The 26,693-nt window shown below is 43.2% G+C and overlaps 1 protein-coding gene across 2 annotated transcripts in view; it reads right to left on the reverse strand.

The window, feature by feature from the left end:
• The window catches only part of AKAP2 (A kinase (PRKA) anchor protein 2), a 50,013-nt gene extending 31,935 nt beyond the window's left edge, over window positions 1-18,078 (reverse strand). The window contains exons 1-2 of one of the 2 annotated variants that reach the window (XM_006864682.1): window positions 18,012-18,078; window positions 2,815-5,224 (exon numbers count right to left, since the gene is read on the reverse strand). In XM_006864682.1, the coding sequence (XP_006864744.1) occupies window positions 2,815-5,113 (2,299 nt within the window). In that variant the 5' untranslated portion in view covers window positions 5,114-5,224; window positions 18,012-18,078. Of the gene's footprint in view, window positions 1-2,814; window positions 5,225-18,011 lie in introns of those variants that run through there. The other variant, XM_006864683.1, reaches the window with a different exon arrangement.
• Between the last annotated feature and the right edge of the window lie 8,615 nt (window positions 18,079-26,693).

Raw genomic sequence — 26,693 nt, forward strand, 5'->3', positions numbered from 1 at the left:
AATCAGTATCATTGAATTATACATGTAGAACCAATCGAATTGGTGTTTGTTTTGCTGTGTAAACTGTCAACAATAAAATAAAAATTTAATTATATTATCAACTGTCATCACCTCAAACCATTCATCTGAGTCACACAATAAACCAGTGAAGTCACCACATCTGGCATGAGTGATAGAGTAGTTGAGTAGGGACTTAGCAACACTGCATTCACAAAATCAAAGTTGGAGCCAGTAGCTCCATAATGACACTGTGTAGGGTTTCTGAGGAGTGACTGGTGATCCTGAACTGCTGACCTTGTGGATAGCAGCCCAGTGCTTATCCTACAGCACCATACCAGAACTCGCAGCATCTTACTAAAAGGATAGAAACCAGTCTTGTGGCAATGGAATATGGAGGACAAGATGGGCAATTAGTGTAGAAGGAAGTGCTGAGGAAATTAATGCTGGGATACTTGGAAAACAGGGCTCTGACTTGTTCTGAGGCAAGCTCAAGCTTGGTGGGAAGCCTGACGGACAGGCAACCAACATCTCTATCTATCCATCCTTGGTCAGAGAACCAGGGGAAATCGTAAAAGTTAACTTTAGACAACTGTTCATGTGGTAGGTAAAGTAGAGGGATAATATGGTAAGGGTTCCATAATGAGGTGGAGTGGATAAGACAAAATATCCCACAGAACAGGTGTACTTGAGACACGATTCTACAGTGAAAGGTTGTTGATGTTGACTCTTGAACAACATGGGTTTGAACTACACGGGTCCACTTATATTTGGATTACAAAACAAACAACAAAAACGTTACATGACACTAATCATACCTGTGTGCGCAGTTGTCCCCAACAAATTGTGTATCGAAGTAAACAGCGATCGCTCCCGGCTTTCATGTATTTTTCATTGTATTTAGTACAATTCTATAAAGCTCAAATTAACACCAGGGGACCCAAACAAAGTGGCATTAGTGATGATGGAATTGCTTCCAAGAAGCAGAAAAAAGTCATAACATTACAAGAAAAAGTTGAATTGCTTGATATGTACCATAGATAGAGGTTTGTAGCTGTGATTGTTCACCATTTCAGATAAATGAGTCCAACTTAAGACCACTGTCAAAAAAGGAAAGGAAATTGGGGAGCCATGGCTGCAACTATGCCCACAGAAGCAAAAACTTTACACTTTTGTATCATACTGAAAATGTAGTTTTATGTGGGTGTAGTCTATAACCCGTATAACACACAAAATATGTGTTAATCCACTGCCTATCTTCTGATTGGTAAGGCTTCCTTCCAGTCAACAAGTGGGCTCTTAGTAGCTAAGTTTTGGGGGAGTCAAACATTATATATGGATTTTCAACTGTGCTGGCACCCTTAACCCCTGTGATGTTCAAGGGTCTGACTGTAACGCAAAGGGAGGGGAGGTGGGTGGAGTTGGGTGTAACTGGCGAGAACCGTAGAGCCATGGGCATCACCTTATATGCGAGCAGAAAAGGCAAAGATGCCTGCCGATCTTCCCTCCATCAGCAGAACAGTGAGTGGGCTCTTATTCAGGTCCTTTAGAGTTAACCGCTTGTGAAATCCCCTAGATTGGACTGAAATCAAGTGGTACACATTTCTTAGGATACCTACATGATACCCAACTGGCATCTCTGTGTCAGGCCAACCCACAACAAAGAACTTACAATAACTTGTCAATAATGGATCTTTAGAAAAAGCCAATCATCACTGATAGAAAATGACAAAAACCCTCCCATGAAAGTTGTCTTTGCCTTAAACACTCAGCTAGCCATTGCCTTGTGACTAGCAAGAATGAAAAACCTTATCAAGGAAGCTCTTGTGCTCTTCCTCCTCCCTTCTTTTTCATTCATGAGTAATTTAGTCCAAATGCCATTAGGTAGAGTAGAACAAGATTAGAGTCTGCATTGGGAGTAGGAGGAGCCACAGTGGAGTGAGAAAGGTATCATGGGCGGAGCCAGGGGGAGTGGCCTGACACTGAGTGTTGGCACCATAAGTGCCCATATGCTATCTCAGCATGGACCCGTAACACACAGTTCATGGATTGTTTGGCCCACATCTTGAAGAGCGCTTCTCTGTGGTAAAAATGTGGATCCCTGAATGCCATTAAATCCACATGGAAAATAAAAACTCCTTCACCAGCCACCCTGTTGTCCATAATAGCAACAACAACAATTATCATCATATGCAACACAACAACCTACATGAAGTATTCAAGAAAGGGACCAAGCAAGATTAAAGACCTACCTTTCCTTATACGGTCATATGATAAGACTGATTCCAAACCAATGGCTTTGTGGTGACTTAAAGAAAACAAACCCAACCACACAAAAAGAACAAAAACATCTTCGCTGGATCAATCTGCAACACTGATTCATAACTGTCATCACTGAAAATGAACCCATCAAAGGGGTTAGTAAGACACATTTCAAAATTAAATCAATTTAATTTAACTATAGATACTGAAAGTCAGGGTGACTAGATTGGAATCTAGCCCATACCTGAACTCACTCTGACTGGAACTGTGTGGCCATACACAACCCCTCCCTCAGTGAAGAGAGCCCCTTCAAACAAAAGGGAACAATTCTCCATAATGAACCAAAGTCAGAGGACCACAACGAGAATGGAGCTATCCCATCTTCTAGGAAGAGGACACTCTGGCACTCTTGTGGTCTATCCCCAAATGCTGAAATACTCATGCCAATGTCTCCCAGTCACCGAGAGAACCGGATCCACATAGAAACCTGTGTGCTAGAACCAACAATACTGGATTTCCATAGCATCTATCTGTGGCAAGAGGTCCTTGACTTACCTGGGGCAGTTTTGTAGCATGTTGTTCTGGAAGGCAGCGATGAAGCATTCTTTGCCCTGGAGCTCTGAGTACTCTGCAAGACTTTTCGCTGCCTCTTCAGCTCCTCTTCCCTTTCCTGGGCTGCTCGGATCTCTTCTTCAATCATGGACAAAGTCCGCTGCTTCCTTGATCTGAGCTTGAAGGGCCCTACCGTCACGTCTGATTCTTGAGTGGCCAGGAGGGAGGCTGTACTTCTCAACTCAGCTGCCTCTGAATATTTGCTAAAGTAGCTCCCTTCGGGCCTGGTCTCCTCCATGTATACTGGGCCACTGCGCTGTATGGCAGGCTGTGGCTGGGAGGGCCCCTTTTCCCTGAGCGCTCTGTCTTCAGCAGGCAGAATCTTTGGGGATACATCCCTTTTCTCTTGAACAGGAGAAGACACTTGAGGTGGCTCAAACATGCTCTGAGTCTTCTCTGAGCTGAGAGGCCCTCTTTCAGCTTCCTCTAGAGTGGCTTCAGGTCCCTGCTGTTTTGCCCTATCCTTGGTGGTTTGAGATACAGCTTGATCCACTTGCTCAGCAATGGCTTGTTGAATAGCATTGTGCACCAGGAGACCAGCCTGGTATTCCAAGGGGTCATCAACTGACGGAGAGTCTCCTAGCATGGAAGAAGGGGAATAGAAGCCATGATCACTAAATGACTTGGAGACACCTTCTCCTCTGTTTTCTGAGGGGTTGTCAGTTTGTGGAGTCTGGGGCAGAGAAAAATCAGCCAGTGAATTTTCTTGGAGAGCATTAGTTGTCTCGTTGGAGGTCCCACTGTCACTGATGTTGTCCATGCTGAAATCATTGGACAGGGTCTCCAGGACGGTGGTATCCTGGGACCTCACAGACAATTCATCCAAACCAGAGTCAAGCTCCTCTGGGGTCAAAGAGACATTGACTGACTTTGAGAACTGATCCAAAATCCCATGGTCATCATCCTTGACCACAGTGAGGACTGCCCGGGCACTTGTAAACTCTCTGTCCTCTGCCCACAGTTTAGATAAGGGCCCACGTTTAGAGGGCTCACTGTAGGACCCTTCCTTTTCCTGAGGAGCCATGCTGCCCTGGCCTCCTCCCACAGACTGGCTCTCAAGGGCACAGACTTTCTGCCCCTTGGCCATCGATGCAGCACTGTCTTCTGGGGGTCCCCCAATGGAGATTGGTCTCGAGATAGTCACTGGCTTGTCTGAGTTGATTGACCCCAGAGGCCTGTAAAAAGGCTTGATAGAGAAAAGCCTGGGTGTGCTCTGGCCCTTGGCCACTGTGTGCCTGGAATTCTCCATCAGCTGAAACTGTTTTCGAGCAGCAGAGAAATCTATCTGCTCTGTGACGATGTCCTCCTTTGCATTTTCAGTCATGCTCGACTGTTCCTGAGAGAAGGCAGGGGCCGTGCAGACCTGCGTCAGGGGCGGCTGCTGCTGCAGCTGCAGCTGCTGCAACAGCAACTGCTCCTGCTGCGCCCTTCTCTCCTTGCGTTCCTTGTACCTTTTGTGTGATTCCAGATGCTCTTCATCCAGCTGCTCCTCAATGGTTTTTTCCTGGGGGGGATTCCACCATTTGGCTGCAATACCAGGATTCTTTTTCATAGCCTGGCTCCGAATGAGTTCCCTCCTTTCCTTTTCCAGCTCCAGCATCTCTTCTGAGGGTCTGACTTTCCTGACACAGTATTGCCCTTTCTCATTCTCATCATCTTCAAAGAGCTTGGAGGGCTTCTTGTCTTCATGGAAGGCCCGCAGCTCAAACTTGGCCTCCTTCTTCAGTGTTGTGAGCGTCAACTCCCCATCTCGGGAAGAACACCGGGAGCTGGTTGAGGAGCTCGGGCTCACAGGTGCCTGTAGGCTGTCGCCCAGCACATCTCGGGACTGATCAGAAGGATGGCCATTGGCTCTTTCACCCTCTGCCATGGTATCGGAGTTGCTTTTACTGAGCAAAATGTGAGGAGGAACCTGCCTACCAGCTGTTCTCTCAGAGGGCTCTGGCAGAATGGCTGTGTGGGCAAGTGGGTTCAGGCTGCCCACCAAGATGGCTGTGCCAGGCTCCGGGGAGGATGTTCCGTTGTACGTTCCGTCCACAATAGAATCACAGCAGTTGGCCTCTAGCACCTCGTCTAGATACTGGATCTCTCTGGCCACATCGGTATCCAGGGATTCCTGATGATCACTGAGAAGGCCATTGTGAGGGGATGAGTAGAAAGAGGAGGAATGGTCTGTAGAATGTGAGGTCAATGTGATTCCAGGAACACTTTTACATTCTGAAACCGAGACCTCAATTTCCATTTTTTGGGGATCTGAGGAAAGAGAGCTGGCAGTAGGCTCCAGGAGATTGGCACTACCGTTGTCTCTGTTGTTTTTTAGCCGGATATCATCCTCAGAGAGCTGGGGAGACTTCTGGAACAAAGAGGAAACAAAAGCCAGGGTTAGACACCATGCCTTTTATGAAGGAGAATCATGAGAAATTGGAATTCTGGTGTGGCACTGAAGGATGAGCACTGGGCTGCGAACCACAAGGTTGGTGGTTCAAACCCACCAGTTGCTCCTAGGAAACCCTGTACAGGGCTGCTACGAGTCAGAAACAACTTTATGGCACGTAACAACAATACAATGAGAAATGAACTCATAAGTAAATGAAAGGAAAATTAATAATGATGAATTCTTTTGAATAGAGATTGTCCTTCTAATAATCCTTTAAACACTCCTTTGGTGGTGGTTACTATTAACCTTCTAGATTTTTCAGATCCCTTTTATTTACTGCTTGTCCAGAAAACTTTCAATCAATGTTAGTTCCAGTTTAAATTTTTAAGTTAAATGTGGACTTAAATAATCTCAAGACATTGCTCAAATGTTTTTTTAAACTGGTAATTATGACACCGTTGTACCACTGAAATAATTCATAGCAAGTAATAGTTCCATTAACAACAACAACAACAACAATAGTTCCATTTGTGTGTTCACAATGGAGAAAAAGAAGAAGACCCTCCCCCCCCACCTCAAACGAGACGGACTGGCACATTGGTGGCAGCGAGGGGCTCAGGCCTAGCAACGCTTGTGAGGTTGGCCCAGGAGCGGACAGTGTTTCACTCTATTGTGCATAGATAGGGTCACTATGAGTCGGTATCGACTTGATGGCACCTAACAACAAAAACAACAACTGTAAAACCAAAAGGTCCTTTCGCATTAATAAATCTTCTTGAAAACATGTGATTCTCTGTCAGGTTTAAGGCAACAATTCTGGAGGCAAGAAACTTCTTTGGAATATGGTTCCAGAACAAAAGCTGAAAAACAACAGATCCCCTTAATGGCCCTTTTGAGGTTACAGAGCCCCAGAGACATGGCTGCCATTGACCAGGTGCACCATCAATAAGGTGGCCATACTCAAGGCCACTGGCTACACTGTCCTGCTCTCTGGGACTGACTGCATCAGGGCCATACTCCTTAGTTAGAAAGTGAGTCGCTTCGAAAAGCTAGTGGTCAGCAGCACCTCCCATTCAACTTCTAAGAAGCTTTATACGTGATAGCTCCAACTTCTGGTTAAACAAGAAAACTATGTTCTTTATGGCTGCCAGTTTTTAAATGCACCATTTCCCCTCACCAGTTATCTAGACTACGTAATTTTGTTATTTGGTGGCATTATTGCTGTTACGTGCCATCCAATCAGTTCTGACTCATAGTGATCCTGTTTAGGGTTTAAAAGTTGGAAGCTGGTGAGTTGACTTGACAACCTTGCAGTTAGCAGTCTAGTGCTTATCCTACAGTGCTACATCAGGACTCCAATTTGGCATTAGTAAGACTAATGTCACTTAGTCGATACTGACTCAAAGATACCCTGGATAGGATTTTCAAGGCTGCTCTGGTAGCGTAGTGGTTACAAATCGGGCTGTGAACCTCAGGGTCAGCAGTTCGAAACTACCAGCTGTTCTGCGGGAGAAAGATGAGGCTTTCTGCTCCCGTAAAGATTTACATCCTTGGAAACCCTGTACAGGGTCGCTATGAGTCGGAACCGACTCCACGGCACATAACAACAACAACAACAACAACAACAAATCTTTATAGGAGCAGGAAACGTCATCTTTCTTCTCACGAGTGGCTGGTGGGTTTAAACTACCAACCTTGCAGTACAGTGCTTATCCTACATACAGGGCCACCGGGACCCCTTATTATTGACATAGTACAATGGCAACTTGAACTATGGTATAATATTTATTTGTTAAATTTTGAAGGATTAGAATATATATGAAAACGCCATCTTAGGATGACTCTCAGGGGACTCATTTTTAAATTCTTCCAAGGAAAGTAGATAATTGTGCATTTATTTATGAGACTAGAAAAACATGACGGTTCATCCTAGATGTTCTGCATAGTTGTCAGAAAGCTGACATATTCTCACTCGGCTGTCCATGAACTGAAGAGGAGCCTGAGATTTTCCCCTCACATTGTTTTCCACATTCACCTTCCAACTTAAATCAGTCAAGAATAGAAATCCCTTTTCTGGTACAGCCAACAATAATGATGATAATATTGTTTTTCTTTGTCAAGAACTTCTGGTCTCTGACGATCTTCCAATCTAGGTCTGGGGTTTGCCGATACCCGACATTTAACATTAATAACAATAATCATTAATGTCCTTGTCTTTATTTTGGGGGCCACCATTAACTCATGGCTTTTGTTTTTGTTTTTTAAATAAGATTTTATTTTGAAGGCTTACACAATTCAGGTTCCCATTCAATTACTTCTACATAAGTTGTTGAACAGCATTGCTTACATTCCTCACAATCCTCTTTTTTTTTTTTTTTTAAGTTCTAGAATGAACTAAAGAAGCTCTGGTAGCATTGTTGTTGTTGTTGTTGTTATGTGCCGTGGAGTCGGAACCGACCCACAGCGACCCTGTACAGGTTTCCGAGGCTGTAAACCTTTATGGGAGCAGAAAGCCTCATATTTCTCCCACGGAACCACTGGTAGTTTCAAACTGCTGACCTTGCGGTTCACAGCCCGAGTCGTAACCACTACGCTACCAGAGCTCCTTTAAAGAAGCTCTGGTAGCATAGTGGTTATGAATTGGGCTGCTAACCTCAAGGTCAGCAGTTTGAAACTACCAGTGGTTCCGTGGGAGAAATATGAGGCTTTCTGCTCCCATAAAGGTTTACAGCCTCGGAAACCCTATGCAGGGTCACTATGAGTCGGAACCAACTCCATGGCACACCACCACCACCACCAGAATGAACTAAGAGGCATGTCAGCTAAAGAATTGTTTGGTATTGTTTTTAAGTGCCAGCGAGTTGGTTTTGATTCATAGTGACCCTATATAGGGTCTCCTAGGAGCGGCTGTTGAGTTTGAGACACCAACCTTGTGACTCAGACTGATCTTGCATTCCAGTGCTTTATCCCACAACATCACACCAGGACTCTGAAGTGGTTACCGTCATTAAAAAAAAAAATAAACGAAACTTTTTTTTTTTTTTTGGACTGGGTAGTGGTAATGTTGGAAGACTGGTGTGACACTAACATCAGCAACAGACTGCGAACCACAAGTGCAATAGTTCAAACCAACCAGCTGCTCCTCTGAAACCCTATACAGGGTCATTATGAGTCAGAACCGCCTCGACAGCACTTAACAACAAACAACAACAAAGTGGGAGTGTTAAGGTGATTGTCTTTAACTTCTACTCTCATGTCCTTAAGAATCACAGAAAATCTGAATTCCCCTAGTTGACTGTCATTAAATTTCAAGTATAAACTTATTGTCACTGAGTCAATTTCAATTCAGCACAAGATTAGAACCACCCCAGAGGGTTTCCAAGACTGAAATGTTTACAGAAGCACACTGCCACGAGTCTCTCTTCAGGAGCGGCTGGTGGGTTTAAACCGCTTTCCACTGGTCGGCAGCCAAGCACTTTAACCACTGCAGCACCAGAGGAGCTCCTCATTTCAAATGTTGTTAAGTGAGTCGGTTCCAACTCATAGAAATCCTGTATAGGGTTTCTAGGGAGCACAGCTAGTAGGTTTGAACCGTCAACCTGTGGTTGGCAGTTCAGTGCTTATCCTACAGCATCATACCAGTTTCAAGTATATCTAGGCCAAAATTAGCAAGATCCATAGAAAATTATTATTTAACTTTCTATAAACAGATCAACTAAAAGACATACAGGGCTGCTATGTTGAGAATCAGATGAGCCACGGCACTTCCACTGGGTAAAAGATTTACTGCTAAGCTTGTTCAGGATAGTGGCGCTTTCTTCAATCCATTTTGGCTTTGTGGAAAGAAGTAGGAAGCCCCTGGGACTGAAATATGGTTATGGTTAAAAGTCACCTCTCTGCTAAAATATCACCCACTTTTAAAAGTTGTTGACAAGAAAAGGATGAACGCAATGAAGCTAAAAAACAAATCAATAACTATGTTTTTCATTTGTTCATTAATTCATTCATTAAATACACAGGAAGCTTACTCCACAGGGCCATAATGAAACTGTTACTGTTAAGTGTAGTTAGTTGAGTGGGTTCCAACTCATAGCGACTCTGCAACGCAGTAACAATAAGCTACAGGAGAACAGTAAACAACTTTTAAAAAAAACCACAAACTCAATTTCCCATACTTTCTAGGAAGTCACATGTCTATTTTAGAGTTTACTTAATCTGGGTCAAGAGAAGTGTGCCTATACCGTTCTCTTTTGTTGCTAATTACAAGATAGGAGGATCTGGGCTTAACTCAAGGGGCCCTGGTAGAGCAATGGGTTACTTACTGGGCTACAAATGACAAGATCGGTAGTTCAAGCCCACTACCTGGTCAGATGAAGAACGATGAGGCTATCTGCTCTCCTCAGGATTTACAGTCTCAGAACCCCTAGGAAGTTCTGTCCTATAGGGTTGCTATACATCAGAGTTGACTTGATGGCAGTGGATGTAGATTTTGTCTGGGCCAAGCTCCATAGCCTTCAACAGAACACTTTTTGGCTTTTTCCGCTAGCATTTCCTCTTTCTCCTGAATGCCTGAGTTTAAGTATTTGAGATAGAGGTAGTGATGTCCTACCAGTTTTTTCGTTTAAGACACAAAAATCTTATCAACTATTTCAAGGCATACTTTCTGAACTATACAACAATGTTTCTTACACATCATTTGAAAATCTGAAAATAGTATTTTGTAAGAAATGCTGTTGGTATTCCAGACACTACTTCGGCTCCTCTTAGGCATTAGCTGATTAGTATAAATCCCTGATTTGGACCTTACCCTGATGGGATTCCAGACAAACTCTCAAGAAATCCAACCTGTACTCATTTGAGAGAGAGAGAGAGAGAGAGAGAGAGAGAGAGGCTTGCTTATTCACTTTTGCAAAATTGGGGGTCAGATCCAGCAGACATGGGCAGACGCAACACGTGGTCAGCTTGCAAACAGTTTTATTCCCCTATCTTGGAAAAAGCCCCCCTCCATTTCCCCTTTACTGGGTATTTTGGAGTTTATAATCTTTCAAGTATGTTGCCTACTAGTCCTTACTGAAAGCATTCTCATTTAAAGTTAGTTTCCCCCTCCCCATGAACTTTCCCTATATCCTTGATGGGTGTAATCTTATTTTAAAAGACTCTAGCTGATCAAACTGGTCTCTTCCTCTCCTCTGAGCTCTCTTGTTATGCCAGCCAGTTGTTGCCCCCAAGATTCCCTTAATCCTGAAGATGAGATGGATCACCCCAAAAGCTATTTCTCACATATTTGGCAGTACATGTTTACAGTGTGTCAAAAAAAACACACAACCCAACAACACTGGTTTTATCTCCAGGTCAGAATGAATACTAAGCCTCGATAGTTTTGTCTTCTGACATCCGTCAAACTGAAATTTTTAAAAAATGCTAATTAATGATTAAAAATCAAAGTGACAGGTAATTTAAGATGCTTTCAACACTGAAAAAATGTCTTAACACTGGAGGGCATAAACAGGAGACTCTCTCTTCTTCTCTTGGTTACATGGGGCTTACTTTCCATAATTCCAGAAATTGTTCCTAACACACAACTCTGTCTACTACAGAAGGCAGCAGCTCTAAACCACAATCAGAGAGCTAAACATCCCTGAGTTACTGAGTCACAATCATGCATAAAAGGCTCTGAGTTTGTGTACTTAAGACAGCAATCAAAACAAAAGAGTAAATTCCTGAGGTCTCCTCTCAGTAGGAAGGATGTATCCTCAGGCAAGATAGCCTGGTGTGATCAAAGTCACCAGTAACTATAACAGGTAAATAGATATCCCATATGTCTTGAGTCTGAGCTTGACATCATTAAATGATATCTTGTTTTAAACCAACAAAAGCTTATTACTCCCTTTGAAGATAAGAAGGGCTAGAATTGTCTCTAAGCTTCTGATAAGGTACATTCATTAAGTTGTCTGGAAAGTTCTTTCTGAAATAAATTATGCTCCAATACAAATATCAGGAAGATATGAAAGTACCATAAATCTAGAATTTTTAGAGGTCAGAGGAAAACTAGGGTGCTAAAGGAGTCCTGGTGTGGCACTTGTAAGATAAACACTGGATTGCTAACCGTAGGTAGGTAGTTCAAACCCATCAGCTGCTTGTTGGAAACCTGATGTTGTTGTTGTTATTAGATGCCATCAAGTCGATTCTGACCCATAACAACCCTGTATAGGGTTTCCAAGGAGCAACTGGTGAGCTTGAACCACTGATCTTGAAGTTCAAACAACTTTGCAGTTTGACTGACGCATTAGCCCACAGTGCCAAACCAGGACTCCTGGAAACTTGATAGAGGGTTGCTTACGAGTTAGAACCAACTCATTGGGCCTTAACTGCAACATCAACATACAAAGGGTGTTAGAGGAAGCACTCTTGGTATATATAGTGGGTTAAAATTTGGGCTTCTAGCCTCAAGGTTAGCAGCTCAAATTCACCAAATAGCCCCATGAAAGAAATATGTAGAACAGTCTGTGCATTTGAATTATGGTGTTGAAGAATATTCAAAGTACCACAGACTGCCAAAGGAACAAACATATCTGTCTTGGAAGAAGTATGGCCAGAATGTTTGTTAGAAGCAAAATGGCAAGACATCATCCCACGTACTTTGGACATGTCTTCAGAAGGACCAGTCCCTGGAAAAAGACATCATGTTTGATAAAGAGGAAACAAGGAAGGCCCCCAAGAAGATGGACTGACACATCACAATCATTGTGAGGATCACAAAGACCAGGCAGTGCTTCATTCTGTTGTGCACAGGGTTGCTGTGAGTTGGAAACAGCTTGACGGCATGAAACAACAGTTTCAGAAACTCTGAAGAGTCTGCCCAACAGGGCACATAACAACAACAACAAAGGAGTGAATGCTGACTTTGAATCACCAACTTTACAGTAGTCAATGCTTATCTGCAACCTTGCAGTACAGTGCTTATCAACAGTGCCATACCAGGAAACCATGATATATATATATATATATATATATATATATATGTTGTTGTTAAGTGCCATCGAGTCAACACTGACCCATAGTGACCTTATGCACAGCAGAATGAAACACTGCTCGATCCTGGGCCAACCTCACTACTTCAATTCATCGATGCTGCCACTTGGCCAATCCATCTCGTTGGGGGTTTTCCTCTTTTTCTCTGACCCTCCACCTTACCAAACATGATATCCTTCTCCAGAAGACGGTAGAAGAATTGATGCCTTTGAGTTATGGTGTTGGAGGAGAATACTGAAAGTGCCATGGGCTGTCAAAAGAACCAATAGATTCGTTCTGGAAGAAGTGCAGCTAGAGTGTTCCTAAGAGGCCAAGATGGCCAAACTTCTCTCATACTTTGGACATATTGTCAGGAGGGACCAGTCGCTAGAGAATGAGATATAGATAGATAGATACATACATACTATATATATATATATAGATAGATAGATAGATAGATAGATAGATAGATAGATACACACACACACACACACACACACATATATATATATATATATATATATATATATATACCCTGGTGTGGTGCTGCGCTGGACCACAAGGTCTGTTTGAGCCACAAGGTCGGCAGTTCAAACCCACCAGCTGCTCCTCAGAAACCCTAGACAATGTTGCTGTGAGTTGGAGCTGACTTGGCAGTACTTAACAACAACAGAATTGGATGAAGTGACTGGCTTACAAGGTTTCAAGAGGGAGTTTAGCTTAAGAGTGGCAATAAAAACTTAAAAAAATTTTTTTTAACATCTATGGTTGGCTGAATCTGCACAAGCTGAACCTGGAAACCGAAAACAACAGCAACAACATGGGAATATTTCATCATTTTCAAAGTACATGCCCAAACGTGATCTCAGCTGATGCCTGTAACAGTAGGAACCAACCAAACTAAACCCACTGCCATAGACTTGATTCTGCACCGCCTCATAGGGTTTTCAAGGCTGTGGTCTGTATAGTGGAATCCTGCTGTAGGCACTGAACTGTCAACCACAAGGGAAGCAGTTCAGACCCACCAGGCACTCCTCGAAGACCCCATACAGGGTTGCTATGAGGTGGGATAACTTGATGGAAGGTAGCTAAAACAACAATCTTTATACAAGCAGACTACCACATTGTTCTCTCTCAGAGCGGCGGTTTGGTTTGAACACCTGATCTTTTGGCTGTAACTATCAAGGACTTTAACTATCAAGGGCTCCTGGAACAATAGAAAAGGCAGGTAATTTTACTTAAGTTTTTAGTATATGAGGTTTAGAAAAATTGAAGACTGGTTCTTCTGAATTCTGTTCCACAGCCTCAAAAAGTATTTGCAAGGATTTCAGGCTTCTGAAATGACTTGGAGTACGTACGGTAAGTGTGAATTGGAAGGGAAAAAAAAAGTGAATAGAAGGAAAGAGCATTTCTTGGCTTTCTGGTTGATAGTCTGCTCACATGAACCTTACAGGTGATATGAGATACACGCTTAAACTTTACAAGTTGATGGTGGTCATCTCTTTATTCAGAACTGATCAGAAGCACAAACAGTCGGGGAGACAGTGTCAGCTTTCTGCCACTTGCTCCCTACCTGTCAGGCCCTCCAGCTGGAAACAGAGGTGTTGAATTCCTGCCAGGTCTGGGGATTTTACTCTCTGGGTTAGCCTTTGATGTTTTCCCAGAAGCAAAATATTAAGACCTGACAACTTAATCACTCACTGCAACAAACACTTAGGGAAAGAAGCTACAACTTCCTGACCCCATCTATCCCCCTAAAAGACAACAGGACAAGAGATACACTAGCAGCCTGTTCAGTTTGCACCAGAAAACACAACATTAAAGACTGTGTGTCCTCTCTGCCCAGAGTCCCTGGGCCTGTGGCTGGCACATTACAAACAGGTTAAAGGGAGTATGTTATCCTTAATAGCATGGACTGGGCCCAGGCAACATGAGAAGGATGTCCTTCACTGCATGGACAAGTAAGAAGCAAAAACTTTTACTCACTTGAAAGGCCTGCTGACCAGTTCAGAGACTTCCCAAGCTCCTGGCCTAAATGCACAGAGTGTACAAGCAAGTGTCTATGCTCTGAATAACTCAAATTACTTTTGACTAAAGTCATGAGTCCTGGGGTGTGGCGCTGCAAGTTAATGCTATGGACTGCAAAGTTGGTTTGAACTGCAAGGTTGGTAGTTCAAGCTCACCAGCCGCTTCTAGGAAGCCCTATACAGGGTTGCTATTGGTCAGAACTAACTCAAGGACACTTAACAACAACAAACGAAAGTCATGATATTTAAATTTAAAACTCTTTTCCCCAGGCAGTACGTGACCTGAGCCTTTAATCCAGTTATTTTTAAATTCCACCAAAAAGATAAATCCATTCTTGGCCTAGGGCCAGAGGCATGGCTGTAAAAGAAAACTTCCTCATAGCTGTGAAATCAGAGAGCATCTCTGTTTACCCTTCTGACCCTCCTCCTCTTTCATAAGTTGAGATTTTGCACAATTACTATCTTGGAGAAGAACTGGTTTCAAGGGTGGGCCATGTGTGGCCACCTCTAGGAAGGTTTTACAGGGCTCTCAAGTTTTCTGGCTGAGTCAGGACCGCTCCGTCACAAAGGTGAATGTGAGGAGGGGGTACAACCTGGCAGGTGATGATGCACCTGTAGGATCCTGCATAAGTCGCCTGCACCTTGTCCACTTTGGAGGAACAGGGGTAAAGCTACGGAAGTCTAGAAGAGAATCACTCCCAAAACAGAGGAAATCCGAGGAGTGTGGGAAAGGAGTAAACGTTTAAGAGGTCAAAGTTTTTCCTGGAACTTTCCTATAGATCTTTAAATATGTTCTGAGACTCTGCAGTGTGACAAAGCTCTGAAGACATCCCCAGTCTTTGACAAGGGGCTTAGCTTACAGGGCGCTATGACCAATTCTCCTGAAGAGAACAAACATCACTCTGCTTGGCCTCCTATAGAAGAATCTGGAATGTGTGGTTCATTGCCTCTGAGAACAACTGCCTCCTTGGCCTGAAACCAGAAGAACTGGATAGGGCCCTGCTACCATTACTGAACATTCTGATCAGAGAGTTCACAGTACAATCCTGATCAAAAGGAGGAAAATGCAGAACAGAATTTCAAATTCTTATGGTCTCTAGACTTCCTGGTGCCAGGGAGGCTAGGTGAACCCCCAAAGTTATTGCCCTATGATTATCTTTATACTTTAAAAATATCCCTGAAGTCTTCTTAAAACCAAACAATAGTATAGTTTAACTAGTAAAGAATGTCTACCTTGAGAATTATGCTCTTGACAACAGCAAGTTGGAAGATTCTATGGGAACCTTAGGTGGCAGTGAGTTTATGTTAATAGGGGAGGAACAACTCAGAAAAGGAGAGTGAGAATGGCTATACAACATGAAGAACGTAATAAATGTTGCTGAATTGTATATGGAGAAATGGTTGAGTTGGTGTACGTTCAGCTGTGTATATTCTCAACAACAAAAAAGAAAATAAATTATCAAATAAAACTGGCATTAACTAAAACAGTGAGAGAGAGAGAACAAGCAAATAGCACTGGTTCAGGAAGTCTAGAGCAATAATTAGAAAGAAAATTCCAGGCCCTTCTTTGGTGCAAATTATGTAGGCAGAACGAGCTCATGACAACAACTATGGGCATCCACTTCCTAAGGAGCTGACCAGCCCTCGCAGCTGATGATGAAGGGACTGGAATCCTACAACTCCTTCTGCCCTCCCCTGGAGACATGGAGAAAGCTGGGAAGTCTGAGAACTGCTTGCTTCCTTGGTTTGGCTTCAGGTCTGCCTGGCAGGAAGTAGAGGGGAGAGGTCCCGGGTGATAACCGGGCCACATTCCAGATGGAGGCAGGCTTTCCTCTTCCGGCCAGTAGTCATAGAGGGCTGAGTTGATGGTGGGAAGCCAGTACACAGATACTCCCTAAGAAGTCAGAGGAACTAGGTGGTGGGAGGTGGCTTTGCCAGCCTTAAGACACCATTCACTCCTGGGGCATTTGCAGGTTAAATTTAGGCCAGCGGGCTCTGGCCAATGCTCTGATCTCTAAGGCCAGTAGTCCAGCCCCTGCTCCTACAAGCCCAGTTTTTCTTAGAGTTTCTGTGGACCATCACCATCCTGCTCTTCCGTCTGGCTTTTGCTTCAAGTTCAGACTTAAGAGCCTCATAGAAATACTCCTGAAGCTCCCCCGACTCTTCCTTGGAAACAAGGTTTGCCTGTGTCTTGGCTCACATTCCTGGTGAATAAGAGTGGTCCATTTTTCATGCAACAGAGTCACCCTCACACCAGAGATGGTCCTATTAATAGTAATCCTTCTTAGTCCTGCTGAAAAACCAGTGGCTCAGATGTCAGCCTGCACATCTGGAAAATGTTAAGGTGTTATTTGATTAACACATTTACAGCTTGGGCTTTCTGTGAACGACATGGAAGGCAGTGTGTGTGGTGGGGGGAGAGATGGGGAGGGGAGGAAAGGAAGGAAGCAGTTGCCTTCTCTGCAGCTACTAGTGAAAGGACTTTTTCTCTCCATTACTGGGATGTCCACTCCTTACAAGAGTGACGGAAGACCACAGGGAGGTCCCAAGATGCCCCTAAATGAGAGATGAGTTAGTTCAGTTCCAGAAAGCCAAGGTTCATTTGTCCTCAGCGTAACACACTCCATGCTTTACAGAGATATTCTTCCCACCAAGCACGATGTCCGCTCTTAGACTACTTTACAGGGCATGCCCAGCTCACACACAGCGGAGATCATGGCCACAGAGTGGCCTGAAACTTCTAGTGTAAACGGTTCTGCTGACAGCAAAAGCAAGGCTGGCTTTAACTCTTTATAATTTAGCTGTATTCCTCTTCAAATAGTTCAGCATCTTGCGTTCAGGTCTGGCCAACCAGTGATGACTGAGCAAAAATTAATCCCCACTACGGATCCCATTTAGGAAAAAGAAAAAAAAAGTTGTCAAGTCAATTCCGAATCATGCCAGAGTAGAACTGTGTTCCACACGGTTTGCAGTGGATGATTTTTTGGAAGTGGACAACAGGCTTTTTTTCTGAGGAGACTTTGGGATCTGGGTGGACCTGAACCTCCAACCTTTGGTTAGAGTTGAATACTTAACTGCTTGTACTGCCCAGGGACTTCTATGGATATGTTGTGGGGGAAGCCAGGAGGAAAGGAAAAATAGCAACAGAATCTTTTAAGATTTACTCTTAGTCCATAGATAATTCTGTAAATCTGAACAGTTGATGAGTGTCTGCTTCTACCCACAGGAGACACGCACCATGTCTCCCCACAAAGGCATCACACTGCTCAGAATGAGCGGAGTTCCACAGCGTGAACACAGAAGGTTACTTGTAAATGGCAGAGGCAAGCGTCTTGAATAAGCACAGATGTTAACTAGAAAACCAGTCACCAGAAGCCCCGGGCCACTTGGATCTGCTCTGGAAATGGACATATACACACACTCCACACACTGTCGTCAAAGTGTCATCCACTTCAGAACTTTACTCTGTAAGTGTATTGCTGAACTTCCCTTTTGCCCTTTAATATGAAAGCCGCTGGGAGTTTTACAAGATTCGCAAAAAACGAAGTAAGTCACGTGTCTGCACTCAACTTCCCACTCTCTCTCTAGCAGGAAGGGGCTCCACAGGTACAGCACACCATGCAGTCTCTGAAATCCCTTCTCCAGACTCAGGCCTCAACAAGGAACCCTCTCTTTTCATACTAGAAAGAAAAGGAAAGTAAGATAGGTCAGTAGGCTCAGCTTACCCTGACCAGAGTGTGTGCTTCAAACGTCCTCAGTCAGAATTGCCTCTTTTTCCAGACAGATTCCTGCACACTGGCTCAGGCTGGACAAATTCCTTCCAAGTCTCTTAACTGAAGACTGTGATGTCACAGTAGGCCCTCCCTCTGTTCCCTAAAAGGCCATTCACACAAAGAGGGACTTTAACCTCCTTCAAAGAAGCCAGGCCCCTCCCAAGCTGTCCAGAGCCTGGAGGGCAGTGGCTGTCCCAGGCAGAGGCAGCTGTTATTGGCTTCCAAGGGGGCCCCCAGGGCTGAGTGGGGAAGGCAGCACAGATGGGTATGCAGAGGAACTAGTTCCTACTGCCTTCTTGGAAATTCAGAGATGGAATTTAGGACAGACATGGAATTAGCATCTCAGTGTGGCAGCAAAAAAATCTAAAAGATTCTAAAGAAATCTCATCAGGACAGCTTATATATGTGTGTATGTGTAGCGCTGTGGGTTAATGCGCTGTACTGCAAAGTCGTTTGAACTGCAAGGTCGGCTCATCAGCTGCTCCTCGAAAACCCTATACAGGGTCACTATGGGTTGGAACCAAATCAACAGCACTTCACAACAACAACAACTTCTCCAAGACAGATTTCTTTATTCCTCTGGAAGTCCATTCTTTGCCAATTCAAAGGCATCAATTCTTCGGTCTTTCTTATTCACTCTCCAATTTTCACAAGCATATGATTAAAATACCATAGCTTAGATCAGGGGCACTGGAGCTCCAGTAGCATAGCGGTTACGAATTGGGCTGTGAACCGCAAGGTCAGCAGTTCGAAACTACCAGCTGCTCTGCGGGAGAAAGAGGAGGCGTTCTGCTCCCGTAAAGATTAATAGCCTCGGAAACCTGTGCAGGGTCGCTATGAGTCGGAATCGACTCCACGGCATACAACAACAACAACAACATAGTCCTCAAAGTGCCATCTTTGCTCTTTAACATTTTACAAGAGACCTTTTGCAGCAGATTTGCCTAATGCAATCCGTTGTTTGATTTCTTGACAGCTGCTTCCATGAACATTGATTGTGACTCCAAACAAAATGAAGTCTTGACAACGTCAACCTTTTCTCCATTTATCATGATGTTATTTACTGGTCCATTTGTGAGGATTTTTGTTTTCTTTACTTTAAGGTGCTGTACTGGTAGCGTAGTGGTTACGAATCGGGCTGCGAACCTTAAGGTCAGTGGTTCGAAACTACCAGCCGCTCCGCGGGAGAAAGATGAGGCTTTCTACTCCCGTAAGGATTTACACCCTCGGAAACCCTGTACAGGGTCACTATGGGTCGGAACCGACTCAACAGCACTTAACAACAACAACAACAACAACCCATACTAAAGGCTGTGGTCTTTGATCTTCATTAATATGCATTTCACTTTCAGCAAGCAAGGTTGTGTTATCTGCATATCACAGGGTGTTAACAAACATTTCTCCAATCCTGAAGCTATGTTCTACTTCATATAGTCAAGTGTCTCAGATTATTTATTCAACATATGGATTTAATAAGTATAGTGAAAGGATACAACCCTGATGCACAAAGTACCCTCTTGTTCTGTTCGAACAGCTACCTTTCGGTCTATGTACAAGTTCCTCATGAGCACAATTAAGTGTTCTAGATTTCCCATTCTCCACAATGTTATCTATATAATTTGTTATGACCCACACAGTCTTTAGGTGTCCTGGTGTGGTGTGGTAGGTAAGAACTCACCATAAGGTCAGTTTGAACCTCAAGGTTGAAGTTCAAACTCACCAGCATCTTCTTGGAAACCCTGTAAGTTGGAATCTACTCAAAGGCACTTAACACATAGTCTTTGCATAATCAATAAAACACAGATAACACCTTTCTGGTATTCTCCGCTTTCAGTCAATATCCAGCTGACATCAGCAATGGTCGGCTTCATACCACCTTCTCTTCTGTATCTGGGGTTAAATTTCAGACAGTTTCCTGTTACTGTACTGCTGTAACTATTATCTTCAGTACAATTTTATTTACATGTGATATTTATGATATTGCTCAATAATTTTTGTGTTCTGTCGAATTACCTTTCTTTAGAATGGGTTGGCACAAACATGGATCTCTTCCAGTGAGGTAGTTGTCTTCCAAATATCTTGGTATAGACATGTGAGTGCTTGCAATATTTTATCATTTATTGAAACAACTCAGTTGGTATTCTGTCAATTCCTGGAGCCTTCTGTCTTTTTCCTGCCAATGCCTGCAGTGTAGTTTGAACATCTCTTGTCAGTACCACTGGCTCTTGACTATATGCTACACCTCATGAAATGGCTGAATATTGACCAGTTGTTGTTTTTGTTTGCTTGTTTGCTTGTTTGTTTTGTTTTGGTACAGGGTCCTCTGCCTTGGGAATATCGAGTAGATCCCAACTTTGTCCTCAAATTCCATCTACCTTGGAACTTTGGGGTTACCTGGAAATTTCATGTCATTATCAGCATTCCAGGTCACTTTAGGATTGCTGACTTTTCCCCAGTAAGATTTTGGAGATGATAGAAAGAAATGAAATTTTCAGTCAATGGAATGAGGAGAGAGGACAAACTGCACACATGTCCTTACAGTTGTGTTGGGCTGCCTGGTTTGGGGTCAGGTTGGGAGCAGTTTGTACTGGTTGGTAAAGTGAGGTAAACAGTCCAAAAAGGGAAGCAGAGTTCCTGATCAGAGGCTTGTGACCAGTATGCTGGCCAGCAATGCACATCTGCTGGGACCTGCCACTCAATACTGGTCAAGATAGGATAATCACACACGCTGAGGCCCAGCCAGGCTCTAATGACTTTACAACTAGTTACAACATCTAAATGACATTTTAATACACTGAAATTTAAAAGCATATGGGAGTGTCTCAGTGCAGCCACTGCTTGGTGACTGACTACAAGTCAGCTACTAAGGAATGGGAATTCTGAATGTATGCTGCCCTTTGGAATAACTGGAATATTTTGCTGTATAACCAAAGGCATTTCAAGATGTTACTTAACAATTTCAAGTAAAATGACATGCGAAAAATCCGAAACTAATTGTCCCATTTAGAAATGAAAACCCATGGCTGGACCCTGGATTAATAATGCGCCTTCACCCAAGAGGCAAGAGTGGTATCTGAGGCCCATTTCATAATCACATCTGTCCCTCCACAATATCTGAAAAGGTTTGTAAAAAACAGAAAGATTTTTAATCTGCCACTTTCATAAAATAAATAAAAGCCGTGCATACTTTTAAAATACTTTTTTCAAGTACTTGACATGCTTTTCCAAAAATCAGCTGATGAAAAGCGAATGGGATACCAACAGTTTGAACCCATTGATTCACCATAAGCTGGAGAGTTGACTCATTGACAACTAACAACAACAGGCAAGTTTATAACTTGGAGTCTAGAGATGTAGTGGTTCACGAAACCCACATGCTCACTCACGTGTGCACTCACTTAAACATACATGCACACTCACACACACAGATACACATTCATTCATGTGCACATGCTCACACACACATTAGGAAGAAAAAAAACCAAAAACCCCACACTCCTAACACACACGCTCGCATGCATACATAAACACAACCCTCCGGCTGCAAAAATAAGGTGGAGTTTAGAAAAACACTCTGTGGCAAAGTCACAGTTGGGAATCCAGAAAGGTGGTTCCTATTCAGAGGCATAAAAGAAATTAAATGCGGATGCTAGATTTGGTTGTAAAGGGAATAAGTTGAGACATCCAACACAGGATGGCAGGGAAGTCTCCTGCAGAAATGACCAACGAGAATCTTGGTGCCAGTCTTCTTATCACCTCCTAAGCACTGAATCTGAGCTTGCAGTGGGTTTTCTGAGCTTATGGAATAAAAGCTGGACTGTTACTTGAATTCTCAACTGTTATTTGAGTTGTATCCTGATCTATTTAGTCTTTGAGGGTACCTTACTCTGAGGGAAATGATTTTTATTGTTGTTAGGTGCTATCTAGTCAGTACTAACACATAGAGACCCTATACACAACAGAATGAAACACTGCCCGGTCCTGTGCCAACCTCACAATTATTGCTAAGTTTGAGCCTATTGCTACTGCCACTGTGCCAGTCCACCTGGTTAAGGGTCCTCCTCTTTTTCGCTGACCCTCCACTTTACCAAGCATGATGTCCTTTTCCAGGAACTGGTCCCTCTTAATAATACGTCCAAAGTATGAGAGACGAAGTCTGGCGATCCTAGCTTCCAAGGAGCATTCTGGCTGTACTCTTCCAAGACAGACTTGTTTGTTTTTCTGCCTATGGTATTTTAAAAATTCTCCTCCAACACCACAACTCAAAAGCATCAATTCTTCTATGTTCTTCCTTATTCACTCTCCAGCTTTCACATGCATATGAGGTTATTGAAAAGGTCATGGCTTGGGTCAGGTGCATCTCAGTCCTCAAGCTGATTATCTTTGCCTAATGCAATACATCCATGAGTACTGGTGGCTGATTTGAGCAAAATGAAGTCTTTGACAACTTCAATGTTTTCTCCATTTATGTTGATGTTGTTTATTCGTCCAGTGGTGAGGACTTGTTTTCTTTACACTGAGGTGCAACCCATACCGAAGGCTGTGGACTTTGATATTCATCAGTAAGTATTTAAGCTCAGCAAGCAAGGTTGTTATCATCCGCACATGGCAGATTATAAAAGACTCTTCTTCCTGTCCTGATGACACATTCTTCTCCATATAATCCAACTTCTCAGATTATTTGCTCAGCAACAGACTGAATAAGTATGGTGAAAGAATACAACCCTGGCACACACCTTTCCTAATTTTAAACCATTAGGTGTTTCCTCGTTCTGTTTGATCAATGCCTCTTGGTCTATGTACAGACATCTCATAATCACAAGGAAGTGTTCCGGAATACTTATTCTCTGCAATGTTGTCCATAGTTTGTCATGATCCACACAATCGAAAGTGTTTGCATTGTTGATAAACCACAGGTAAACATCTTTCTTGTATTCTCTGCTTTCAGCCAAGATCCATCAGCAACTATATTCCTTGTTCCCAGGCCTCTTCTAAATCCGGCTTGAACCTCTGGAAGTTCTCTGTCAATGTATGAATGTAGGCATTTTTGTATTATCCTTAGCAAAATTTTACTTGCATGCAATATTAATAATATTGTCTGATGATTTCTGAATTCCATTGGGTCACCTCTCTTTGGAATGCAGACAAATATTGATCTTTTCCAGTCTTCCAAATTTCTTGGCATAGATGAGTGAGTGCCTCCAGAGATTCATTAGTTTGTTGAAAAACTTCAATTTGTATTACATCAACTCTTGGTGCCTTGTTCTTTGCCAATGCCTTAAATGCACCTTGGATTTCTTCCTTTGATATCATTGGCTCTTGGTCATATGCTACCTCTTGAAATGACTGAACATCAACCATTTCTTTTTGGTACAGCGATTGTGTTATTCCTTCTTTTTTTTTTTTTTAATGCGTTCTGTATCACTCAATAGTTTGCCCATGTTGTTGTTGTTAGGTGCCATCGAGTTGGTACCAACTCATAGCGACCTTACGCACAGCAGAACGAAACACTGCCCAATCTGGGGCCAACCTCACTACTTGAGTCCACTGATGATGCCACTTTGCCCATAGAATCCTTCAATTATCGTAAGGTGAGGCTTGAATTTTTTCTTCCATTTTTGCAGCCTGATAAATGCTGAGTGTTTTCTTTTCCTTTTGGTTTTCTAACTCCAGGTCTCTGCATATTTCATTATCATATTCAACTTCGTCTTCTTGAGCTACCTTTGAAACTTTCTATTCAGCTCCTATACCTCCTTACTTCTTCCATTTGCTTTAGCATCCCTATGCCGAAAAGCAAGGTTCAGAGTCTCTTCTGACATCCATTTCGGTCTTTTCCTTCTTTCTTGTCTTTTAAATGACATTGTGCTTTCTTCCTGTATGATGTTCTTAATGTCATCCCACAACTCTCTGGTTTTCAGCCTTTAGTGCCTAATGTATCAAATTTGTTCTTCAAATGATCTCTAAATTCAGGTGGGATATGTACAGGGCCACATTTTGGCTCTCGTGGACTTGTTTTACTTTTCTTCACCTTCAGCCTGTACTTGCATATGAGCAATTGAGGGTCTGTTCCACAGTCTGTCCCTGGCCTTGTTTTGGCTAATGATAGGGAGCTTTCCTGCCGTCTCTTCCCACAGGTGCTCCATCTGGTGAGATCCATGTGTACAACCCTCTGTATGTTGTTTACAAAAGGTATTTGCATTGAACTAGTCATTGGTCTTGCAAAATTCTATCATGCGGTCTTTTCTATCACTGTGACCATATTTTCCAACTATTGATCCTTCCTCTTTGTTTTCAAAGTTTGCATTACAGTTGCCAGTAATTGTCAGCACATCTTGATTGCATGTTTGATCAATTTCAGACTGAAGAAGTTGGTAGAATTCATCAATTTCATCATCACTAGCTTTAGTGATTGGTGCATAAATTTAAACAATAATAGTGTTAACAATTCATACATTCCATGTTCTGATTATTAATGGATGTTTACAGCTGTTTCTCTTCAGTTTGAGTTGTTTCCCACAAATGAAGGTCCCATTTGTGTCATCACAGTCAACTTTACTTTGAGGAGTCAGCAATTCCTCAGTAGTATTTTGACTGCCTTCCAACCTGATGGCTCATCTCCCGGCACTATATTTGTCAATATTCTGGTGCTCTTCATCATGTTTCAATATTCAATAATCTGGTGCTGACAGTGTTACAATGCTATTCGTAAGATTTTCAGTGACTAAAATTCGGAAGTAGTCCATCTCTCCTTGTTCCTAGTCTGTCTGCGTCTCTAAGCTCAGATGAAACCTGTCCACAGTGGGTGACCCTGCTGGTATTTAAAATGCCCTTGGCATAGCCTCCAGAATCACAGCAGCACACAAGCCACCACAGTATGACAAACTGATAGAAAAGTTGTTGTTGTTAAGTGCCATCGAGTTGGTTCTGACCCACAGCGACCCTGTATAGGGCTTCTGAGGAGAGACTGGTAAGCTTGAACCACCGACCTTGCAGTTCAAACAGCTTTGCAGTCTGGCGTATTAACCCACAGCACCACACCAGGACTCTGACAGAAAAGTGGAATCGGGGAAATGAAGCTATTTGAAATTTGGCCCAGATTGGCCAAGCAGCAAAGTATAATGTATAAGGTCCCCGCAGTTGTGGTTTGAAGGAAACTGATATTATTATGATCATCATTCGGTAAATATGCATTGCACACTTATGATTTGCCAGGTTTGTGTTACGCACTCTGAACTGTCTCCTCTCCCATCACAGCCAGCAGGAGGAGTCTTACCCACTCCACAAAAGGACAAGACAGGAGGTCATGAAAACCCAGACTTCCCCAGGGCCACACTTAGAAGAGGAAGAGAACTCCAGCTAGAATCCCATGAGGGGCAGAGGTTTTTGTCTGGAATACACACTAGGCAGGTTAGGAGGAAACAAACCCAGGAAATGGGCTGTGATCGTAGTTGGTAGTTCAGTGTGAATGAACAAGTTTGCTGGGGTCAGATTAAGTTGGCTTCAAACAGGTGAAACCTACCTAGCCTTCAGCCTAGAAATGCGGGGGAAGCTCTAGGTTTGCAGACTTCCAAACTGCCACCAAAGCCCTAATCAAGGTCAACTTGGGCTTCAGCAACCTCTGACTCTCTTTCTAAATGATCATTCTCAAGCCACCTCCTCCCCAGGTACCCCAGGCATGTCCAGTCTCACTTTACCTTTCAGATCCCTCCTCCAGGTCTCACCCCCAAAGGTTAGTATCTCCCCCACATACAGCCAAAGTTTAAAGCAATTTACACCTAGATGTGAATACAAAGGGAAAGTTTACAGTTTAAAATAGGAGCTTGTTTACCCAAAGGAGCCTCTAATTGGAGCAAAATGTAGGAAACTAAGAAACACCCAATAATTTATAAAAGGAGAATGAAGTCCTGGTATGGCGCTGTGGGTTAATGTACTGGGCTGCAAAGTGGGTTTGAACCTCAAGGTCAGTGGTTCAAGTTCGCCAACTGCTCCTTGGGAACCTTATACAGGGTCTCTATGGGTCGGAACCGACTTAACAACAACAAAGGAGAAGGCCTGGCTCTGGGCATCATGATCTCATAGACTAAAGAGAGCCATTATTCTACAGATAAAGACATAGTCCTTGCTCCCAAGCCCTTATCCATTTCCTTGCACTCTGTGGTCTCCCAGTCTACCCTCTGACTCCCAAAACTGCTCAAAAGGCAGACTTTAAAAGGGAGGAGGCCCTGGAGCCCTAACAGATTATGTTTCAGATGAAAAGGGCTACAGTGCCCCTTCCCACCCCCCGACCCCCCATGCACTCCGTTTTGCCCAAGCCTGTTTTGAGTCCCTCAAAGGTACTTCCGTGGGTTTGCCACCTGAGACACAACTCAGATAAGGATCTCCTGTGGAACACTGGTGTCTCTGTGGTGCATGGTGGAGAGCAGAGCTTTAGAAGAAATGCATTTGCAATACTGGCTACAACAGTGATAGGAATCAGCATCTGGAATTTTTAATTTGCTTATCCAATGGAATGCTACAGCCTTTGGAGAGGGTATTTATCATAATTGCATGACAATCTGGAAGTATGCTACAGAATACTAATGTTGTTGGTAGGTGTCCTCAAGTTCAGACTCATAGAGTTCAGACTCATAGAGT

Source organism: Chrysochloris asiatica, unplaced genomic scaffold (assembly GCF_000296735.1).
Source record: "Chrysochloris asiatica unplaced genomic scaffold, ChrAsi1.0 scaffold00069, whole genome shotgun sequence".
NCBI lineage: Eukaryota > Metazoa > Chordata > Mammalia > Afrosoricida > Chrysochloridae > Chrysochloris > Chrysochloris asiatica.